Raw genomic sequence first — 24,389 nt, 5'->3', positions numbered from 1 at the left:
TATATAAATATAATTATATGTTTATTGTAAAAAAGTTCATTTATTTATATATGATATTTCAAAAATAAATAAATAATAAACATTTTTACAGTTTTAATCATTGTTAATAAAAAATATAGCTTAGGTAAATGTATTTAATGAAACCATTAACTTTACAAACATACTAAATTATTAATTAAGTTAATTTTATGGGGTTGAATATATAGATTTTTATATGATCAGTAAGGTCTGGATTTTTGGGTGCATTTTTAGAATAGATTAGGTGCTCATTTGGGTGCTACTTTGAGTGCTTTTAAATGCTGTATTATTAAGACAAAAACCAACAAGAAATATTATATTTAAAAACTACATAGTTGTCTATTGCAATTTACACATAAAGATAGCATTGCAATTTACAACAGTAACTATTTCAATATTCTTAAAAGTGAAGTTTTCTCATTTGGAGGATAGAATGTCTTTATATAACAAAAAAGACTTTTTTACGTTGACTGAGACTAAGGGGGCATGTTTCATTTTTAATTGGAATTCTAGTTCAGTGCAATTCAAAATACTTTTCAAATTGGAATTTTTTTTCATAAACTAGATCTGAGTTTGTCCAGGACAAAACCATCCAGTACATCAAGTGCCTGACTTACAATGTTCCACTGATCCCTCATTTCAGTTCCACGTCTTTCCAGCTCATTAATTTTATCCACCAATAACTTTACAAATGCACAGAGCTCTGTGGTCACTAATGGATCAGCAACCAGTTTCTTGACCCTATTGACAGCTGCAGAATCACCAGGAGGAAGTTCATTGATAAACACATTAATTTTCTCAAAGTTCTCACAATAGAATACCACACTGTTTATCCAAGACCGCTGGCTGGGTGGTAATGGCAGCCCAGTTACATCTTGGTACAAGCGCTTCCAACCAGGGCACTTGAGAAGAACCATTTTCATTTTCAAAATGAAGTTGTTGGCCTTGCTATATTCTACTCGAATACATTCACATACTCTGTGTAGGGCGTGGGCAAGATAAGTCACATGCTTTTATAGATGCACTTCTAATTTGAGAATGCTGACAACATGTAAGATGGTTGATCTGTGACAAGCAAACCTTTTTGTACTGGTCACAACTTGACACAAACATCATTGAAAGCTTTGGACACTGTAGGTGAATTTGTATTTTCAAGTTGGTACATTTTGAACAACATTGGTTGCATATAGTATCTGGTTAGTGGTGCAACAAGAATGTTCAGCATGTACCGTTTTGTGGAATCTGTTGTTTCATCCAAAACACTACAGGATTGTCTCTGACAACATCCAGGATTTTAGATATTGTTTGATCATAAACTGGCTTCACAATGTTTTTTCCTAAGAGTGCTCTCATCTCGAAATTCTGCTCGAATAAATATCTGCTTGAAATTCCTTTTTTTTTTTTTTTTGCCTTCTCTATTGTTTTCCAAACTCATGTGTTGCCTGATTTTCATTTCTTAGTGTTTCACATCAACCAAAATCACATAATTGCAAATGGAACAGCAAAGAACTTTTCCATCTGTGCATACGCCTCCATCTTTAAACTTATTTGCTAAAATGTTCAGTTTAGATGTAGACAATTTTGCCATTTTCTAATGTTGCCAACACCAAACAAAGGAATTGGAACTGTTGCACTCACAAGTCAGGGTAAAGTGATCTGAATATAGAATTTTCTAGATTGTTCTTTTCTTAGAAAAGAAAACACATGTTGCACATTTACAGTGAATCTGTATACATTCTTATAACAATCCTAAGGCTTAGTTGTTTAGTCCAGTAAATTCCCCTTTACCTCCTTCTCTCAACAAAAGAAGAGAGTAAGCTAATTATCGTATTTTTTTCCTCAGCATATGTGGTCCGGTTTAATGAATTTGTTTTTTCCCCTCAAGTGAATGAATAAAAATCACCAAAAAGAGAGATAATTGTCAACATATTTTTTGAAAATGTAAAAAAGGGGAAGGTGGGTGCAAAATATATAGTTTGGATTCTAGTTGCCATTTTGAGGGCAGGTTTGTGGTTTTGGTGCATTTGGATGCTAAACAATTTGGCAATGAGTGGGCCTACTGCACTAAAACTGACATAGTTTGTCTTTTTACACTCTGCCAGTTTCAAAAACTGAGTGGGTGCAGCAGCCAAAAATCCAGACCTTAATGATCAGATAATTTCAATCACACTAGAGTTTAACAACATACACTGAAGAATTACTTATTAATTATTAAAAATGTTTTGACTGTGTTATATAGTTCAAAAATTTACAAGACTTGAAAAATTTTGATTATTCCACAATTTAATCTTCAAAGATATGGGCAGGGATACCCACAGGAACAAAAGGAGCAGATTGCCCTAGGTCTGTAGGAATGTTTTTTTTTTTTTTTTGTACTTCCTATAATATAATTTAATGTTTTATAGAGTCTCAATATGTATTTTCTCCAAGCTCCCATTATCCTCTGGACAGCCCTGAGTATTGGATTAATAGTTTTGTTCCACATAACTAAATTTACAATAGTTGGTGATGAAGAATTATTGAAAATACTTTTACAAATTTCTATTTTTTACTTCAATTTTAAGTTTTTTTTGGAAATTATTTGAAATTAATACAANAATAATTTTAAAATTTTTATTTTTCATACTATATTAAATATTTTCTCATTGTAGTAATCAGGTAGTCTATCTGATATTGTATATCTGAAAAATATAGAAAACAGAAAAGAATTTTCTAGTTAAATTCATTTGTTATTTAGTAAATACTATACACTAATACACTAACAATGATCATTTTTATTATAATCAAAATGATCATCATTAGTGTATTTTAAACTATTAGTTTACTAAATACATCAATTTTCAATTAATGAGTTTATTATTTGTTTGAGCAAGATAAATATATTTAAGTTTATTTATGTAGATACAGTCTTTTCTTGGATGAAGATTAGGAGAAGATTGATTAGTTTATATTGCTGTCATTATTTTTCTACAATATTTACCATTAAATAATATATAGTATGTAATTAAAAAAATGCATAAACTTTCCATACAATCTAATATTTTTTTCATTTAGCATTTTTGATTATGAAATTATTTTCAACATAGTTATTTGTATTTAATTTAAAAATTTAATAATTCTTCTACTGTAAAATAGAGGATTAAATTAATCACAATTGTTTGTGAACAAAATTGTTTAATTGACACAAATTGAGGACAAAAGTAGAAATACAAAGCATTTTTTATTTTAATAATTTACTATTCAAATAAATGCAAATACTGTGACATAAAAGATTTATTTTCTGATTATAGAACTAAAATTAAAACAAGCAAAAATTATTGTGACATCTTCACAATGCTAGGCTGTAATTTTTAATCATTTTTAAAAATTTATTTAATTAAAAATATATCCTCTTGATCACAAATTAGTAGTGTCTTGTCCCTGCACATCATATTTTTCTTGATAACAACAGTGTCATGCCAGTTATCTATGTAACTCCATTCTGGGGAAAATTTTTGAATTTAAATCATGTGACTTCTGGTTTAAACTAGAAGTTCTTATATAGTTAATTGGGGCCTCTTGCCCCTAGCCCAGGGATGGCGAACCTTTTTGAGTCTGCGTGCCACATAGTAAGCATATTAAGCATACTTTTCTTTAAAAATGTTTATGCATGCAGAAGTTTTAGACTTTGAGTAACTACACTTAAATTTGGCCGAATGGCTGAACAGTCAAAGTGGTAGCTTATTGCTCTTGTGGACCCAAGGTCAAAACCCCAGAAAATTTTCAGATGGTGATCCATTCTTCAACACTTGGCTGTCCCATTGTGGGTTTGCAAAATAAAAAAGTCCTCTTAGTGCCCACAGGTCGAAAAGAATTTTAAAAAACTATATTTAAATAAATACAAGTAAAATAATATGCTGTAATTAGAGTGAATGTAAAGAACCTGATTGAAAGATGATAAACATGCTGGTTGATCTCTTCGACGTGCCACTTTGAGCATGCATGCCATAGGTTCGCCACCTCTGCCCTACGCTTTCCATATCTGGTCTCATCTTTCATATATCTAACTCCAGTCTCGAGATTAAGGAAAGACAGATGGATGGAAAACAGTTGGAATTTATAGGTCTACGATTTTTTCATATTGCAGCCCAGCAAGATCTATTATGATTACATTAACATTTGAACTTTATTTTTTTATATAGTATAACAATAAATTAATGAGCTATTGAAGGATTAAAAGACTATTATCTTTTCAGATTTTATGAAAAGGTTTATCTTAAAAAAGAAAATTGGTGAAATATGTTCATTTGAATAATGTAGTATTTATACTTTCAAATTATTTTAATAAAAAATTTTTGTATTCACACAAGCTTTCAATAAAAATTTAGATATTCAACTCTAATTTTATTTATCCAGGCTATCAGGTATGGAAAGCATTAGAGAATGGCGTATCTCAGTATCCCAGATTAGATGGTAGATTTCCTCAAGTAGCTGGAATTAGTTTCAAGTTTGATCCCATGAAACCGCCAGGTGAAAGAATTGATCCTGCAGATATCAAAGTTAGCTTTGAACCTTTGGATATGAATCAAGTATTTTACATTTTATGTAAATTATATGTAGTTGTTATCATATTTAGCTATACTATTTCATTGTTTAATAATTGAATAGTGGGATATATTGGTTGATCAAACAAAAAGACTTGCAAAAAATAGCATGAGGAGTTTGGCAATGCTGCAAGTCAGATTTGGTAATGCTATAAGATAGTTTTTTTTTCTTTAATGCATCTCAAGAAATATTTAAATCTTGAAAATTTATATATTATGGACATAAGAGATAATAATTGAAACTTTAAATAAATAAATAAAATGTTTCTGGACAACCCTTATGTCATAAGAGGCTAAATTTGATTATTTTTGTAACTGTATGAACAAAACTAAAACATCATTTACTCACTTCAAATAAATGCATTAAAGATTTCATTGAATTTGCTTTTGAATATATGTAAATATTCTTAATCCAATTATCTTCAATAATCAGATTTTTACATCAGATCAGATTGTTTTTCTCAGATAACATTTTATTTACAACGATTCTGTTTTTGTTACACACAGTCTGTAGACCACCACTTTTTAAAAACTTTGTAAACATAGAAAATTGGGATATTTACACATGAATTGTTGCCTTAATTTTCAGTAAGTTTTTTATATAACTTTACACTATGAAAACTCTATTCTGTAGTGTAAGGCAAATGTTCTTTTTCATGGGCTTACATTCAAATAGTCCAGACATCACAGATTCCCTGGCAATTTCAAAAATCTGAAATTCAGAAGTAGAATTATTGTACTCATAACACATGTATTAATAAGTAGAAAACTTGTTCTTAATTTAATGAGAAGGCTGATGCTGCATCTAAGTGACAACCTTGAAAATATACTGTGTAGTTGGAATACTGGATAAACCGATTCTGAGTTTTTATTCAACGATTTCTATATTTATTTTTAATATAAAATAATGTTCAGAAATCTTTTTCACATGTTTATGTGAGTGATAATTAAATTAAAATTTTCATTATTCTTTCTGAGAATTTTAGATGGATCACATTTAGCCAAAAATTCTAAGAGAATTTGTATTGAACTACTATTTCAAAACACCATCTGTATAGATTTCTATCAAGTTATTTTCTTCTCTTGCTGTCAGTTTTTTGATTTTGTTAATATTTACCATGGAAGGATCCCAAATCCAATTTTTTTCTTATATTTGGAATGAAAAAATATATTGCCTTTAAGGTTTTGTAAACTTGGTCAAATCTTCCAAAAATCTTATTAGTTATTTATTTGAGTCAAGAAAGGTTCAGGGAATAAAATTTATAAACACTCAATTGGAACATGATTTCACATTCAACTGACAAGTGTACTTATTTATTTATACTATTTAATTAATTTTTGTAACATTGACAAAGTATTCTAAAGTATTCCAGACTTTCTAAGCAAGCCTTATGGTCACCTAGTATCCACAGACTACAGGTTAATAATCAGTGATATAAAGCATTTTCAGTTATTGTGACACTTAATTTAAATAACAATAACAGGCTAAAAGACTAAACTTGAGAATCAGTAATATGTCAGCCAAAAGCCATCAACTGATGGAGTTGCCAAACTTCTCAGGACTCCTGTTTTTATTTGATCACCTGGTATAATATGTGTCTTAGATTAATGTAGAAAAAGTATAGCATTTATATATATTATATATCAAAATAAATTTGCTTTTTACACATTAAAATAATATTTTGTTTTTTATTTTACAAAATACTAAAGCTGCAAATATTATGACTTTGAATTAACTTTGTTTAAAGTCATAGTACAGGGCTAGTCACAGTTTCACTTATGATGGATCTGATCTGCAACAGTGTTGAACAGCATAGATGTGAGAGATGAAAGGTTCTTATCTATACCAGCCATTATAAATTATGGGAATCTGAATTGGATTCAAACCTGAATCTATAACGGTAGAGAGGTTCTTTATCGTACACTATCTGACTTTTAAGTGATATACAGTATTTTATATAGTTTGTTTTGTAATTTGAATTGAATATGCTTGCCAAAGAATCTTAGTAATATCTTATTAAATTATTTCTAAAAATAATACAAAAACAAATTGAGAAGTAGTGAAGACAATTGCATATAATTGATGAAATATTGTGACAATGCCGAAGGGCCTCCCTATACTTCGGCACCACGTGTCTGAAGGGTCAACATTGCGTCGGTGAAGATTGCAATGACAAGTTTTGTCGGGACTGACACCACTGTGTCTTCACGGTTAGACACAGAAACCATTTCGTTTGGGCGTGAGTGGTCGCGTGAGCAATCAGAGTGATTCCTTAGTAGACTAGATTAATGTAACAAATGTTTAATGGGTAATGATAGGGAATACATATCTTACAATATGTTGCTAGTAAAGTTCGATAGTAAAGTTAACTGAGTGTTCTCGAGAGAGAGAGAGAGAGTTTACAATTCATACGCGTGGCGATAAATACTTTTTTTTTTTTTTTTTTGATATCTTGATCTGGATCCAGTCGGTAAGACAGAAAGTTTGGGAAGGTAGTGTTAAGTCCAATAGTTCTGACTTTTTCCTTTGATATTAGGCGATTCTTGATATTCAAATGCGAAGAGGTATCCCAAGGAGCACAGATATTATGTAGAAGTAATCCGATGGAAGAACTGGCGACGACTGACTCACTTTGTTGTTCTTGTCTAATGTTGAACTGTTAAAATCACGATACTAGGTCGAAAGGTGATGAGAAAGCGTCTTTATTAGGTCTGAGAACTTAACAGAGATTTAACTCCCAGGTGTAAAAGTTGATAGTTATTGAACAAAAGTATAACTACACTGTGATCTTATGACACCGTGGAATGAAAGTATGACTACAATGTGATCTTATGATGAAATGATATAAACACACGGAAAGTCTGGATTTGGATCCTCACAATAATTAATACTTATGGAACTTAATTTTACAAAATTTAATAAAAATTACATTGCAAACTGTTGTTATTAAGGTAATTTGTCTGCTATATATTATTATAAATGTGTTACTTTTTCTGAAAAACTGGTTGAAACAGTAAGAATTTAAGCTTAATATTTGAATAATAAATTTAAAAAATAAACATTGAAAATTGTTTATATATGCTTTTGTAGGATAAAAGATGTAACATTTTTTAAATTGCATACATCAGTTATTCTGTCATTATAGTCCAGTTATCAATTTTATTAAGTATCACTTAATGATGATCAATGCATAATTATATATAATCATAAAATCAAAAAAATATATAAATAATTATTTAAATCAAAATCACATTTAATAAATACAAATGTATTAAAAACTTTAAACAGGTGTAGAAATAAAATATTTTAAAAATAGTAATATAACTTGTTATATTTTGAAAATAACTTTTAATTCAATAAAATATTAAAAGATTGTTACCTTATAAATGCTGAAATGAAAATTAAATTTCAAATTCCTATCCAAAAAGTTACATTTTAAGCTATTACTTAGTTATGTTTATGCTTAATGATTTGTTTTAAATTAGTAGTGGAAAAGCAGTGGCATATAATGAGATACTTGTGGCCAAAAGCTTATAAATTTTGTTTAAGACTGTCCAAGATTATCAATTAAAATTTTAATTTAAATAAAATATTTAAATAATTGGCATTAGATTTTACAATCTTTGTAACAACAATATCTAAAATAACATATAAAGGATGTTTTTTCAATTCTTACACTTCAATTTTTGGTACCCTGTATCAAAAATTGAGAATTCCAGGTTTCTCTAGACAACTTTCAGATTTTTCTACAATTAAAATAGTTTATATTTTTTTTATAATATTTCCATTAATTAACAAATGTTTACACGTGCAGTGCTAATTAATATTTCAAATATTAAGCATGAATGTTAAACTGAGATGGGAAACATCTTAAAACAAGTTTTTATTCAAGAGGTCTTAAAACATTACGTCAGAACAAAAATTGTTTTTGAGAACAACAAATGGTCTCTCTTAATCTATTTAAACTGGTGTTTTTTTTTTTTTTTTTTCAGAATTTTAAACGNACAAATTTTTTTTATAATTTTTAAAAAGTATTTTTAATTTAAACACTATTTTATCTATTTTTATATATTTAAAACTTAAAAACGTTGCCAAAAACTAGACTTAAAGACATTCCTTCTGCATATAAGTAAGGTTTCTTTTAACTTTTTTAAATACATAAGACCTTCTCAAATAATTAAATATGAAAATTTAAAAAGTTTAAAAATATACAAAAACTAGTTTTAAAAGATATAAAATTTTTATATATTTTTACATAAAAAATTCATAAATATCCACAAGAAATTTTGATATAAATACCTGATTTTTGAATGAAGATCTTATGCTAGACCTATACTCATATGCTAAATTTCTTCTATTTTCACTCATAAATCTTAAAGAAAAATTTATAAATAAAATTATTATAAAATATAATATTTTATACATGATTTCGCATATAAAATTTATAAATATTTCCAAAGAAAAATGAGTATTTTAGACGCAAAATCTAATGTTCTAGACCTATACTCATGCTCTAGATTTCTTCTCTTCTAAGCCATAAAACTAAGAATAAAATCTATAAATAAAATAACTTAGATAGATAAATTAATTTAAATAACATTTAAAATACTTTTTATATAAAGTTAATTAACCTTATTTAAAAAAATAACGACGTAGATGAAACCTTGTTACTGAATTAAGATGTTTAATGATATGACTAAGTATGAATTCAATTTAATTGCTTGGAATTAGCATAATTTTCCGAAAAGATGTTTATATTTCATTCCATACTCGTACATAATTATCATAATTAAAAGATAATAACTCTATCTTAATGCATTCTACTCGTAAACGTGACATTTTCAATTGAAGATGCTGATATCTTTATCACTGCTCTTGGTGTTCTTTCTGTATTATGTAACTTAATGCCATCCCTAACTGTACTTTTATATCATTTACAGCTGCTAGTTTACAAATTATTTAAGAATTTAATACTCTAAATATCGTATCTAAACCCATTTTTCTCTTATATAACTTTCAGCTGACTCGACTGTTATACAGTTGCCCATTAATGTCTGATTTAATCATTTACCATTTTGGCTCTTTCCACTTGGATGAAGAAAGTCGAATTCGATCCATGTCTTGAAAGAATGATGATTTTTCAACCTTGTACTACTGCCCAGTGGGGTAAACTGGACAGTAGTAGTAAAGATAGACTGAAAGAGTGGGGAGATGTAGTTTGGCCCATTGCCTTTGACTTACTACTCGCTACGTGAACAACAATATGACATTATCCTGATTTAAGACTCCACTACTTTATCTTTTTAACCGACAAAGAACAAGTATGACTTCATATATTAACCAGTTAAACAAAAGTCAACCGAATGGGATTCGATAAAAATGTTAAATTGTTATTGTTTCGAGTCGTATTTTACACAGAATTTACTTATTGTTTACGTGTTTTAAGAGAAAAATATTTATTTATTCCATTAATTTTCTTTATTTTTATGTTTTAAAAGTTATTTTATTAAATAATTTAAGCTTTTTCATATAAAATAAATAGTATTTCTTCGTTTTAGAATATAAAAATTATGTATTTATTAATGAATATAATGACGTCTTACCATACTTTTCACACCGAATTTGTCCACTCTTCACCAGTTTGAATTCAGAAAAATGATAAATTTTTGAATAATTATCCTTATTTTATGTTTAAAAATAAATTTATTAGTGTATTTTAATGTAAAAAAGACTAAAAAATTCTTCATTTAATACATAAAATTATACATTTTTGAACAGAAAAAAAAACTACACATTGCTACACTTCTCACACGAAATTTTACTCATTCGAATGGCAGAAAACTAATAAAATTAAGGATAATTGATCAAAAATTTATGTTTAAAATTAAATTTCGTAATGATTTTTAAATAAAACAAACAGAAATCTTTCATTTGGAATATAAAATTAAGCATTTCTCGAGCAAAGAAAATTAGACGTTCCCATACTCCGATTAGTTTCATTTATCATATTTAATGTATCGTTAAAAGTATCATAATTTTTAATTATTGATAATTGTAGATCCAATTATCATCTTTAGAACTAATGTTTAATAATTATTCAGCAAAGAGATAAGTAGTCTTTGTGAGTAATGAAAGGGGAATTGATACGAAAGCGCAAGTAAAGTTGTAAGTCTATTTATAATGTCTAGAACAGAAGGAAAAAAAAAAGAAAAAAGGAGCAAGTGGAAAATAAATGCTTGGTATTTTCTTTAGGTCAGCGCATCGAGATCTCTATTTTAAGTATTTCCTAGTAATTAATTTTATTATATAATAAACAAGAGCGAGATTGTAAAACAATTTTCATGTAATAAATGAAAGAATAATATTTTCTTTGTCCTAAATTTACTCGTTTTGTAACACTAAAGGATCCACTTGTATACGTTATAAATGCGCGCTGCTGTTTGAAAAACCTTTAAAAAATACTTTAAATTGTAAATAGAATTAAGAAAACAATTAATAAAATAAATAATTATAGTGTAAAGTTTCAAAATTTCATAAATAAATGTAATTCAAGCGTTTGAAAAGGGTCACAAATTCACTCGCTCTTATTTACTTCTTCGCTATTTTTCTTCGATAATTCTGATGTTTTTTTCTTATTTTTCTATATTTTCGTCTTGTATAAGCGTTAAAAATAAGGATAATTAAAGTTTATGTTAAGTTATATAAGTGTATTATATAAATCAACGCGTGTGTTGTAGGTAAAAGCATCAACTCTTCTCGACTCATTCGTTCGTAGTAGTAAATTTAATGATTGAATTGTGCTAATACAACCATAAACTCAAATTTCAAATTAACTGAAGCACTTAGTTATAAAAGGTATTTTAATGCCTTTACTCATTTATAGAATAATATCTTATTGAGTAATTAATTTCTATTGCCAAATGACTTTAAGCTTTCTCCATTATTTATTTTTAGAATAAAAATATTATTATTATGGGCTATATATATTTTCTTCTAATTTAAGGTAAATTTCTTGATTTTTAATTTAATTTTGCATTTATCTTTAAGCGAGTAAAAGTATTTCTACTTGAAAATAAGTCAAGATTTGAATGAAATGTAACATTTTAAAAGTAGTTTCTGTGTCTGTGTGCGTATATTTTCATATTTACATACTTGGTATGTGTTTTTATACATTTATATCTATATATCTATACACATACTGTGTTTACATATCAGTATTTCTGCACATAGTTTACATATCATGCTATAATACATACATATGTATGCTATAATACATACATATGTAGAACCTAGTGTGTACAGTATGTATGTATGTATTTCATTATTCATGTAGCTATATATATTTATTTATACTGTAGAATATACATACATGTGTGCTTCTGTTTTATGTACTATACTGTACCTCATGAGCACACATCAGTGCATGTATGCATTAAAAAAAAAATAAATAAATATATATATATATATATATATAAGTATGTGTTATCTGCAAGCTATTGGTACGTTTACAACATATGCTTTTTCAACATATTTCAGGTATTTTGAGTATGATTTCAACGTTTACGTGTATACCTTGGTATGCATATTATGTATTATGTAAGCTGTAGGTATAAATATATTCGTGTATAAGCCTCTAGTCTTCAAGTAAACTAATACATTTTCTGACTAAAAAAATATGGGCATATATCTGGCAAATTATGCGCCTAAACTATGGAAAAATACAGGATTTTATCCCAAGAAACGATGGAAAAAAATATAAAAACGTAGTTTTAGTATGAACACTTTATTTTTTTACTTTATGTAACACAGATTTTTAGAAGATCCAAAAGTAGAAAGTGAATAGTTTAAGATATTTAAAAATTCTATAACAGTAACACAGCATGCCTTTAACATGACACAATACACAATAATATTTAACACGGAGAAATTTACATACAGGTCACACACACTTTCAAGTATTTATATATGAAAAAAAAACATGACATTATTAGCATATATGACCTCAAATATACACACAAAATTTAAATAATTTCATAAAAATTTAGTCTCGTGTAGGGGATGAGGCACGTAAATTAACACGTGTATCACGATAAAAAATATAAGATAATTTGTAAATTTTAATAATTATTAATATAGAAAATTACTCGAATGAATATTTTATAAATATAATACACAATTAAAACCTTAATTTCTATTAATTAAAAGATTATTTTGAAATTTTTAACGATTGAAATTAGCGCAGCATCACACAATTTACCAACCAGTAATTAAATGATGAAAGTAGGCTAATTTAAATACCGAAATGGTATCATTAACTAATGTAAAATATGATATCAAACCGGAAACGAGTGACGTCACAAACGATGATACCTCCCGCAACGTAATACATTCGTTATCTACATAACTTAAGAAATTATTTGAAAATTTACCACCGAAAAGTTGAATATTTTTTAATAAGATTTTGTTTGTCAACTGTTTATTTTTCCCATTTTGTTAATAATTCATTTTGAAATCTTTTGTAAATTGTTTAGGTTTACCTTGTTGCCACAAAAAAATATTGTGCCTTAGGAAGAGATGGATATGAAGCTCTGAAGAAATGTGAAATTATAGTATGTGTCTTTTTTAATATTTATAATAAAATGTAACGTTATTTTCAATAAAAAAATAAAGATTATAACTATTATTGTTTTTTATGTAGACTGATGAAGAAAACACACCCGAATTATGTATTTCAGTTCAAAATCACTTCAGATCCATAAAGATTTTGATGGGTGCTGCAAGGCAACGTTCTCATCACAGACAGAGTTTATTTTGTGTTTCAAGAAGGTAAATATTATTAATAATTTTTTAATTTTTAAAGTTGCTTTAGGTTCTGGTCATAGTTTTAAAAGATGAGTTCAACTGAAATAATTCAATCAATCAAGTGTAATGGCCAACTCAATCTTGTCAGTTTGCCATTGCACTCGAGTTCTTTTGATCATTTGTTTTTGGTAAGGGATATTTTGAAAAGGTATGCATCTTTTTGATGAATTCTGACAAAATGTTACCTGTTTGATAAACATTACTTAGTTTTATTTCCTAGTTGCCTTGATTGGCAAGTCAATAAAATGGCAAAAAAAATTCCATGGATGTGTGTGTTGGTGTCTATTTTGTAATATCTCAAGATGGGGTAAAGATTAAGAAGTGAAATTTGGCATGGTATCTTGTGTTTAAGGGGCATTAATGCTATTAAATTTTGGTGATGAAAGGTTGAGGGGGTCGTCATGTGTCATATCTCAAATGGGTTTGGATTTAATGAAAATTTTAGTTGTTAGCATATACAGTTTTTTATATAAAATTCATCTCTACCCTCAAAATTAAGCATTTTGCCATTTTATAATTAAAAATATAGAAAGTTTTTATAACAAAATCTCATAACAGATGGTGCCACAAAATTTTATATATTTATTATGATTAATAATATAAACGATATTTTAAAAATAAAATCTCATAACAGCCAGAAAGTTATGAAACTCGTTCCTAGATTTTTTTGAAAAGTAAGCCATGGACCCCATACTTGTTGAAAGTTTTGGTATCCATGGAGTAGCTGCAGTTGATAAGTGTCTGTGCAGTAGCTGCAGTTGATAGGTAGATAGCAATATGCCTTCACCCAGAATTGGTCAAGTGTACAGTATATTGAAAAATGTTTTCAATGAGATATCATAAGTCATGTCAAGAAACTATTGCAAAAATGAGTGTTTAAAAAGTTTGGATTTTTATGTACTGTACATGATACCATGGACTCCAGAGGTCTGCAAACTGTCAAATGGGAAAGATCTAGAGCAGTGGTTCCCAATTTGTTTTTCCTGCGTACCACTTCAAGAAAGAGCTCAAACTCACGTACCCCTTATAGCAGAAATTCATATTAATCCATACTAATATTATAAATTTGAAGGTAATTCTGTCTGTCTGTAAACTGCCAGACAGGTTTTAATAAAATTTGGCACAGAGATAGCTTACATGTTGGAGATGGACATAGGCTACATTTTACTGCCAGAAAATATCTTACTCCCACGAGAAAATTCAATATAATGCAAGCGAAGGTGCAGGTAGACAGCTAGTGATAAGTAGAATAAGTTTTTTTTTACATTTATTACCTTTAAAATACAATTCTAATAATAATAATAAAAATAACATAAGGTTATTTAATTTTAATGCGACAAATGTGCACGATTTTCTTTGCACAACTTTGTAAAATCTGGTTGCTTTTTGGTCAGAGGTTATTTAATTTTAATGTGACAAATGTGCACGATTTTCTTTGCACAACTTTGTAAAATCTGGTTGCTTTTTGGTCAGCTTCAGTCTCGAGTCATCTTCAAGTTGAAGTCAGTGACAATGTTTAGTTTTCATGTTTGTCATGGCCGAAAATCCGCTCTCGCAGAGGTATGTTTTGCAAAACGGTAGTAAATATTTTATTGTCGCTTCGCTGACATGATGATAATGATAATTGTACAATTTTTATTTCTTGCATAAGAATTTCAATTAGGTTTTGTCACAAATGCATTTTTTTGATGAAATTTCGAGAATATTTTTAGTTATAAACAAACAAATTTGTGCATTCGACATCATGTTGTAAATTGCCAAATTTTTGATGGTCCATCCATTATTTTTTTGATTGCTTCATTTCTTGCATTTAAATTTTAAATTGATAGATTTTAGATTGCCGTGCGTACCCCTTCATGCAATTTCGCGTACCCCTGGGGGTACGCATACCACTAATTGGGAACCATTGATCTAGAGGATTTAGTCTTGTTTACAGAGAAATCCAAACCAGCATAGGCAAAACATTTTTGTCCCTCTGGCTAAGTTCCCCGTTGTGTTTCAAGTTGATTTGCTTGCTGTTTTTGGGCTGTAATTTGAAAAAATTGTAGCCTATAATTCCCACTGTTGTCCATCTGTCTTTCCTTAATTAATCTTAAGAACGGAGTTAGATAGATGAAAGACAAAACTAGATATGGAAACATTAGGAGCAGTAGGCCCCAATTAACTATATCATGTTATTTCAATTCAAACATTTTTCCCTGAAAGGTGTTAGATAGATGATTGGCACAGCTCGATTGCTAAAGGAAAAGTATAATGTACAGAGGCAACTACAGTACTAATTTCAGGTGGAGAGCATTTATTTTAAATTAAATGAATTAAAATTTGCAGCCTGACATAAATAAAATGATCATTTTACATAGGTGTCCTCTTAATAAGGCTACCTTCTGTACTGTTTCTGACAGTCAGGCTGCTTTGAAGGCACTTGACTTTTGTCATTTCAGTTCTTGTCTGGGAGTGCTGTTTTGCATCTGACAAGTGAATGAAATTGGCTGCCTACAATAGTTTCTCTTATGGGTGCAGAGCTGGTTATGTAAGAGCTAATCTACTGGCCAAGAAGGAAGCTTCATACCTCTTTGTAGGACATGAGCCAGATCTTAGAATTTCTTCCAATAATTTTTCTAGAGCTGTCAATGATTGGACTGTTACCAGTCATTTAAAGCAGTGGATTATTTTTGGATTAAGTCAGAGCAAGACATTTTTGTCTGACTTGCTCTGTGTGAACTTTCTAGCTTTTAGCATGAATCATGTCTGATTTTGGTCACTTTTGTAAACATTTATACCAAATGAAACTTTCCTCCTTAGCCTTTTGCAGCTCTGCTGAAGAGACTTCTCTTCATCTGATTTGCAAGAATAAAGACCTTTTCTAGGGCAACCCCAAATTGTTCTTTAGAGGCCTAGAGATGTCTCCCAGCTTTAGAGGTTTGCTTTCTTCATGGAGATAGAATTTCTTAAGTAATATTGCATGAGTGCATAATGGATCATTCAGGTTGAGGTGCTTTTGACTTTACCCTTACATAATCTATAGTCTGCCTGTACAAGATATGAATTCAAAAATAAAGTGCATAAAAATGTAGAAATTAACATATGAAAGAAAGAATATCGAATAGAAAGTCATAGTTTGAGAATCAAATTCAGATTTCAATAAGTTTGTGTGTAGCTTTCATTTTCCTTCTTAATTATTGTGATTTCTTGACTATCAATGCCAAAGTCAGTGCAAGTTTTCAGCATTCTTGTGTCAAATATTTGCTCATTATAGTTTTTGCATGAACCATAGTAAATTAACATTCTAATGATTTATGAGTTTCAATATTTTATGTATTTACAAGTTTTGTAATTTTAGAGCCAGTCTGCGGCATTTTGACGAGATACCCAGTTTCTCTGGTCTGATGCGATCCATGAGCTGCGATACCATTGCTCCAGATATACCACTGGTGCGTACTGTTTCTATTGAAGAGATTGAACACGAACAGTGTAGATTGGCCCCAAAAGTCGAAGGAAGGATACAGATATTAACTGAAGAAGTAAGAATGATAATTTCTAAATTATCTGTTAGCAATCAATTATTAAGTATAACTTTGCTTTGTTTATTACAGTTCAAAGAGAAATTAGAACGTGAGAAAAGCCAATTGTCTATATTAAACGATGTCATCGAAGAAGTCTCGGAACTATAATTTNTTTGAAACAAAAAAGTTATGCATTCCGTCACGTACATAAACAGTGTCGTAATTCGTCAATTGCAAATCATCAAATTCGTAAAATTTTTGTTTATTTTGAACAATCCGGATAATCGAAAATCCGGATAATGGAGGTCCGGATAATGGAGGTTCTACTGTACCACAAATTATTGCTTGCAATTTGCCTGGAAAAAGTCTGAGACCAGGATCAAAAAAGCACAATAGAAACAAAATGTAATAGGGAAAAGCAATGTATAATACTTAATTTGTTTATCATTAACCTGAATAATAATCAATTAATCAGTCATGGATGTAGTAAGAGTTGTTAGCCTTTCAAGACCAATTTCATCTAAAGCAGTCACAATTGCTTTTTTAAGATCAGAAACATTATTAAATTGTTTTCCATTGGTATTAACCACTCTTACTAAATCACCCCAAAGGTTTTCTATTGGATTTCAATTCAGGTTACACAGTGGATGTATGCAAATTAAGTTGCAATGTCTATTATATTTTAGAGTTGTAAAATATGAAGTTTTGATTATGGTCTCAAACTTTTTCCAGGATTGTGTGTACAGTAAGCTTACTCCAGAGGCATGTGTCCCCCTTTGTCATTGGGTTGTCCTTTTCTTAATCCCAAAGGGGTGTTCTAAGGTTTTATTTTATTTTTAAATTAGTTATTCATTTTTATCACAGAAAATATTTTTACTAATGACAAAATTAAAGTAAAATGAGCAATTATTTATTGTGACATCATTACAATTTCGGACTGCAATTTTTAATCATATTTTTAATTTATTTTATTTAAAATGTATGCTCTCCGCCTCAAATTAGTAGTTTTACCCCTGTACATCATATTTTTTTCTGTTAGAAATTGAGTTGTATCTCTTTTTGGGGAAAATTTTTGAATTGAAATAACATGACTTCCGGTTTGCACTGGAAGTTCATATATAGTTAATCAGGGCTTCCTTTCCTTAAGGGGTTTTCATATCTGGTCTTGACTTTCATCTAACTCTGTTCAAGAGATTAAGTAAGGAAGGATGACAGTGGGAATTTATAGGTCTATAATTTTTTCAAATTGCAGCCTAAATATTTGTTATTAACTGAAAATTTGTTTTAGAGTATTGTGATTGTTTCTTCATTGATTATTAAGGTACCACTGTATTTGATTAATGCAATTTTAATATATGTGGTAGCATCAAGGGATTAATTAGCTGCGTTAATCAAGAGATACCAGTATACATATATTTTATATAATATATATATACATGTGTGTGTATGTACAGTATATTTTATTAATGTACATATGATGCCCTTTTTAATAGCTCTTGTGCCCTCTCCTTTTTTTGTAGCTGTATCCTTTTTGTGGACACTGCTGTATATACCATGCTAGGATAAAACGACATCCAGCTGAGTGCCATCAGTGGTACAGATAGCCCTCGGTTTACACCTCAGTTCCGTTCCTACAAAAGCTGGCGCAAATCGAATCGGTGTAAAACGAACCTGTATTTACAGTGAGGTATATGGTTAGGTTCTACATAAGTGAAAAATAAGCTAATAATTTTGTTTATTAATACAATATAATACAAAATACATATAAATTTTTAAAATGTATTTTATCATAAAATAAAGTAAAATGTTTTTATTTAAAAGTTTTAGTTTCAAATTTCTTACATTTTTCGGAAAAAAGTATCCATCTTTAATTGTTTACATTTTTGATNTTGTTTTTTCATTTGAATGAATAATTAATTTGAATAGATTCATCCAATTTATTTTCTCTTGACGGCGATGAAAAGAATGGTGAAACCATTCTGTTTGATTAAAAATGCTCATAGTTGAAAATAAACCTTTAAACGTTTAAAATTTTAATAATTTACGATTAATTTCTGCTGCCGAACCGATAAAAATCATAACACGACCCGATCCAACCAAAAATTTGATAAATTGAATTTTCTGAAAAACCGACGTAACCATTTACTATTCTAAAGATCCTTTTCGAAACAAATTAAATAGTAAATTATATTTAATATGTTTCATAAGGTTACTAAAAATCATAAACAATTATTTCGTCTCATCTCCCGAGAAATTCCGAAAAAAAAATAAAATATTATTATGAATAAAAAATGGCAATTTTCGATTTTTCCATAATCCTGTTACCACCTGGCAACAGTGATGTAACGAATTAGCAGTTTGACAATGGGAAGCGGTCAGCGCCATCTAATGTCGGAAGTAAGAATGACAAATTGGAGGAATCGTGGAGTTTTTACATCTTTTGTTGGTTCGGGTAGAAACATGTTCAAGTTATAGGAATTAGTAAAAAAAAAAAAGGAAAGATCAACCATCGCTTGTGTCAAACGCGTGGCAAAGGTATCGATAAAGGAAAAATCTCGCTTGAAATGACCTAAAGTAGAGACGAAGAGAGAAACTAAATGCAGCTGCTGTCTAGAAGAATGGATTGTTTTGTTGATTTGCGCTTGTAAATGCTAAAAGAACGGTTTTCAATTATGATTAATTTCATTTCTAATGGAATCGTTTAGTTAAATTGGTTACGAGAGAATTCGAGTTTGTGTTGGAATAATAATAATTATAATAATAATGTTCGATTGGGAGGAAGGCGATCGTTTTTCCTTCGAAGACAGCGATCGCTTCGAAGAAGATTCACTTTGCTCATGGATAAGTGAACCCGAAAGTCTCTGCAACAATTGGAGAGGTTGGAAAAGACAGAACGGAAACAATAACGTTTCTGGAAGCTATCATGCCGCTTTTATTAAAAACAAAGGTGAGTTTCATCTCTGTTAACGGATATAATTGCTTGCGACCATAACATTACATTCAATAATTGTTCTATTTCTTAATTTAATTATCTATTATCGCATTAATTGTTAATTTCGTTAACGTTTAATGTAACCAATTTCAATTGTGATAAATTTAATTCTTTGAATATAATGTTCTTGTTTTTTTTTTTAAACAGTTTCCATCTGTTTAATAATTTTTTTTGTTTTTCTAATGTATTAAATTATCAATGGTTTGATTGTTTGGTAAGTGCTAAGTGTGTCTCTTTAAAATATATTTTTAGTTGCCATCGAACAATAAAGAGGATGGTGTGTGTTTTTTTCTTATTTTTAATATTGTGAAATTTTAATAAAAACTGTACCCGTAGCAAATCTGTGCATCTCTGCGATGTTTAAATCAAATTTGTAAACTTTCCTTTTGTCGTAGTAATTTGGTAAAATTTAACTGTTGTTAATGGTAAGAGTGCCATTGAACCGAATTGCATTACTTACTTCAAAATACAGAAATTTATTCAAATAAAACTCAGATTTAAAATATTGATGGTAAATTTTACTCTGTGTGTTTAATATAATTGTGTTACAGAGTTTTATTTAAATTAGAATAAAGTATTTGTTTTTTTACTAGCTAAAAAAATCTGAGAATATAATTCTCAATTTTGTAATAGTTTGTTTCATACAAGTGAGATGGCAGAACTCTAGGCAACTGGGTTTTCTAAGTTTTTACACCAAATGAATGCAGAATGTCTATTAAAGCAAAGTTATTTTTATTAGTTTATAGTAAAACATAATTTGCACAGTGGTTTTGTATTTTGTAATGAAATGTTTCAGTATTTGCATATTTATAATTTCATATTTGATACATTTATACTTATGTAAAAACATCAAAGTTTACATTTATAATCAAGATGAAATGACAATTCTTATGGAATAAAAACAATAGTGTCTGTGTAATATGTGGCAATGCATTGTGCAAACTGTAATATGATTAAAATATTTTGTTACGAAACCAACAACATGAAACAACTAAAGTTATGATTTAACAGGATATAGTATGAAACTGATGCTATAAACTTATGTCATATTCTGGAATTCATTGTCTAGAATATAAAATTTGAAATAAAAGAATATTTAAATAATAAACATTTCTAATATGTTAACTTATAAATGCATGCTTGGTTCTAAACATGTTAAGAAAATAATTGGTTAAAAATTAAAATTTTTTGTTTATAATAATTTTCATATCCATTGAAAGGATTTGATTGAAAATTAAATTTCTGAGAAAAAATTAAAAATTGATTATTTATTTATTGTATTTTACTTTGAGATTTATATCTTTTTCTAAAGATTCACAACACTGAAAAATTCCAATGTTTAAATTTTGAATGCATTATGAAACTTATATAATTTAAGATAAATGGAAAATTAAAAAAGGAATTGTCTAAAAAAAAAGATATATTAAAGAATATTGACCAGAGAAAAACCAACTCATCAATAAATAGCATTATATAAGTTACTGATAAAATAGTATTTTGGGATTAAAGATATTCAGCTATTTTCTAATGAATATGCTTTTTATGATATTAAAAAAATTCTAGTACAAGTTCATCATCATAGGAAATTGCTCTTAAAGACTTATTTGTAAAGAATGTTTATTATGCTTCTAGAAATGAAAATAAAAATATAGCCACAGAATGGAACGACTTATTTTGTAAGGAACAGCTTTTTTTTATCCCCTACAGACTGGAAAAAATACAAAAAATCTTTTGCCAGTTTAGTTTTATTTAGAATCTACAGATTCTTTTGCTGTAAGAAGACATTTTCTTCAGTAGATACTTTTTATTATGTAGCATTTTATGAAAATTTACTGTTAATTTTCAATGAAGATAGATTGATGGATTGAAAAATATATATTTACTAATATAATAGTCAGAAAATAAGAATTTGAATTTTCTTGGAATTGCATTTTGTTTTTCCTAAAATAATCATTAGTTTGATTTAATGGGCATACACATATTAAAAGTAGTGAAATATTAACTATTTATTGCTATTTTACATTATACTAAATAATTATTTAGAGTATAAAAATTAAATTTCACTTCTGTATCCCTTCAGTAAAAGGTATTCATATCCAGTTCTTTAATGAAGTTTTTTCTGTTTTTGCTAATTGTAATTAGTTAAAAATACATTTATTTAATAATTAAGCAGTTATATTTAACAATTTTACATCTATTAATATTTATTTGACAAAGTTATTTAATTGTATATTGAATGATTACATTAATAATTTTCATAATATTGGGTTTGAAAAGTAATTTAATTTTTTACCACCAGAGGGATTAGTTGTATTTTTACCCATCAATTTCATTCTAAATTGTATTGTCATTATATATTATGATAGCTGACATTTCAAGGCTTATTTGTAAAAAGTTTTGTTTGATTCTGCACAATTTTTTTTTTTTTGGTGTCCCATCAAATATGAAAAATCAAAAGCAGCAATTTTGGTATATTTTGCTTTTTTATTACCAAAAAGGTAAAAATGCTGTTCAAGCAAGAAAAAAATTGTATGACATGTATGGAGATGTGTTGACAGAACGACAATGCCAAAACTGGTTTGCAAAATTTCCATATTGAAGATGCACCATGTTCCGGAAGGCCAGTTGATGCTGATGAAGACAAAATAAACGTATTGATTAAAGCAAATTTGCTGAATAACAACATAAGAAATCACTAAGAGATTAAGTTTATCAAATTCAATCTTTTATGATCACTTGAAATGACTTAGTTTCATTTCAAAGCTCGATGTATGGGTTCCATATGTTCTTAAAGAAAGAGATTTGCTTTGTTGCATTGACATCTGTGATTTGCTTCTCAAATGTCAAGAAAATGATCCATTTTTGAAGCAAATCATAACTGGTGATGAGAAATGGATTGTTTATAACAATGTCGAACAAAGGTGATCATGGAGTAGAAGAGATGAGTCAGCTCAAAGCACTTCAAAAGCCAATATTTATAAAAAAAAAAGTGATGCTCTCTGTTTGGTGGGATTTTAAGGGAATTTTTTTTTTTTTTTAGCTTCTACCAGCCAATTCCACTATTGATTCAGAAGTATACTGCTGTCAACTGAACAAATTGAGTTAAACCATCAAACAGAAAAGACCAGAATTAATCAACAGAAAAGATGTGTTTCACCATGATAATGTCAGACCTCACATGAGTTTGGTAACTCATCAGAAGCTGTTACATCTTTGATGTGATGTGCTATCACACCCACCTTATTTGCCAGATCTGGCACTGTCGGATTATTACTTGTTCTGGTCTTTACAAAATTTTTTAAATGGTAAAACATTTACTTCAAATGAAGCTATCAAAAATCACTTGGATCAGTTTTTTGTAAGCATAGATCAGAACTTTTATTAGTGTGGAATCATGCTACTACCAGAAAGATGGCAAAAGGTATTGGACCAAAGTGGTCAATACATAATTTAATAAAATATTTATATATTATAAGAAAATTATTTCTTTTTATGAAAAAAAATGAAATTACTTTCCAAACAACTTAATATAATAATTTAATGTAGTCAATACAGAAATGGATCCAGTATACATAATAAATAAATAATACAGAAATGGCTTAGCTTGAGATTTGAATGTCTTTGACACATTGGATGATAATGTCTAGATCAGTGGTTCACAATTAGTTTTTTCTGCGTACCACTTCAAGAAAGAGCTCAAATTTGCGTACCCTTTATAGCAGAAATTCATATTAACCCATACTAATATTATAAATTCAGAGATAATTCTGTCTTATGTCTGTTATCTTTTCACATCTAAATCACTGAACAGGTTTTAATAAAATTTGGCACAGAGATAGCTTACATGTTGGAGATGGACATAGGCTACATTTTACTGTGAGAAAATATCTTACTCCCACGAGAAAATTCAATATAATGCGGGCAAAGCTGTGGGTTAGTGTTGCCACCTTTTCAAAATCGCTGACCCGGACGGCAGGTGAGGTTTGTTTGAACAGAAGTTCCTGTTGCATGCACAATGCCATTTTGCAATGCAAAGAATAACATGCAGTGCATGCTGGTTCTAAATCAGTTACAGTTAGAGACTAGGAACATTTGGGTAGGAGTAACATAAGTAACCTAAATTAAGAAAGAACAACTACAGATGACTTAGCTCTATTGGATATTGGAGATGTGCATGAATACGAATCGTACAAGATAAAAAAAAAAATAGGTCGACAGGTTGCGCACGATATTTCCGGGCAAAATTAATAGTTCACCCAGACAGTGAATCAATTCCTGGACTGTCTGGGTGAAAACCGGATGGGTGGTAACACTAATGTGGGTAGACAGCAAGTGATAAATAGAATAAGTTTTTTTACATTTATTACCTTTAAAATACAATTCTAATAATAATGAAAATAACATAAGGTTGTTTAAGGTTGTTTAATTTT

At 28.8% G+C, this 24,389-nt stretch overlaps 1 protein-coding gene across 1 annotated transcript in view; it reads left to right on the top strand.

Moving 5' to 3' along the window:
* LOC111629388 (5'-nucleotidase-like) overlaps window positions 1-17,135 on the top strand; it is a 28,020-nt gene extending 10,885 nt beyond the window's left edge. The window contains exons 2-6 of the mRNA XM_023373283.1: window positions 4,414-4,586; window positions 13,134-13,211; window positions 13,301-13,428; window positions 16,805-16,985; window positions 17,058-17,135. Coding sequence (XP_023229051.1) covers window positions 4,414-4,586; window positions 13,134-13,211; window positions 13,301-13,428; window positions 16,805-16,985; window positions 17,058-17,135 — 638 coding nt within the window. The remainder of the gene's footprint in view (window positions 1-4,413; window positions 4,587-13,133; window positions 13,212-13,300; window positions 13,429-16,804; window positions 16,986-17,057) is intronic.
* The last annotated feature ends 7,254 nt before the right edge of the window (window positions 17,136-24,389 follow it).

Source organism: Centruroides sculpturatus, unplaced genomic scaffold (genome assembly GCF_000671375.1).
Source record: "Centruroides sculpturatus isolate CEXI.00-Female unplaced genomic scaffold, Cexi_2.0 scaffold621, whole genome shotgun sequence".
Taxonomy (NCBI): domain Eukaryota; kingdom Metazoa; phylum Arthropoda; class Arachnida; order Scorpiones; family Buthidae; genus Centruroides; species Centruroides sculpturatus.
Note: the sequence above shows the minus strand (reverse complement) of the source record. Positions and strands in the feature narration are given on the sequence as shown.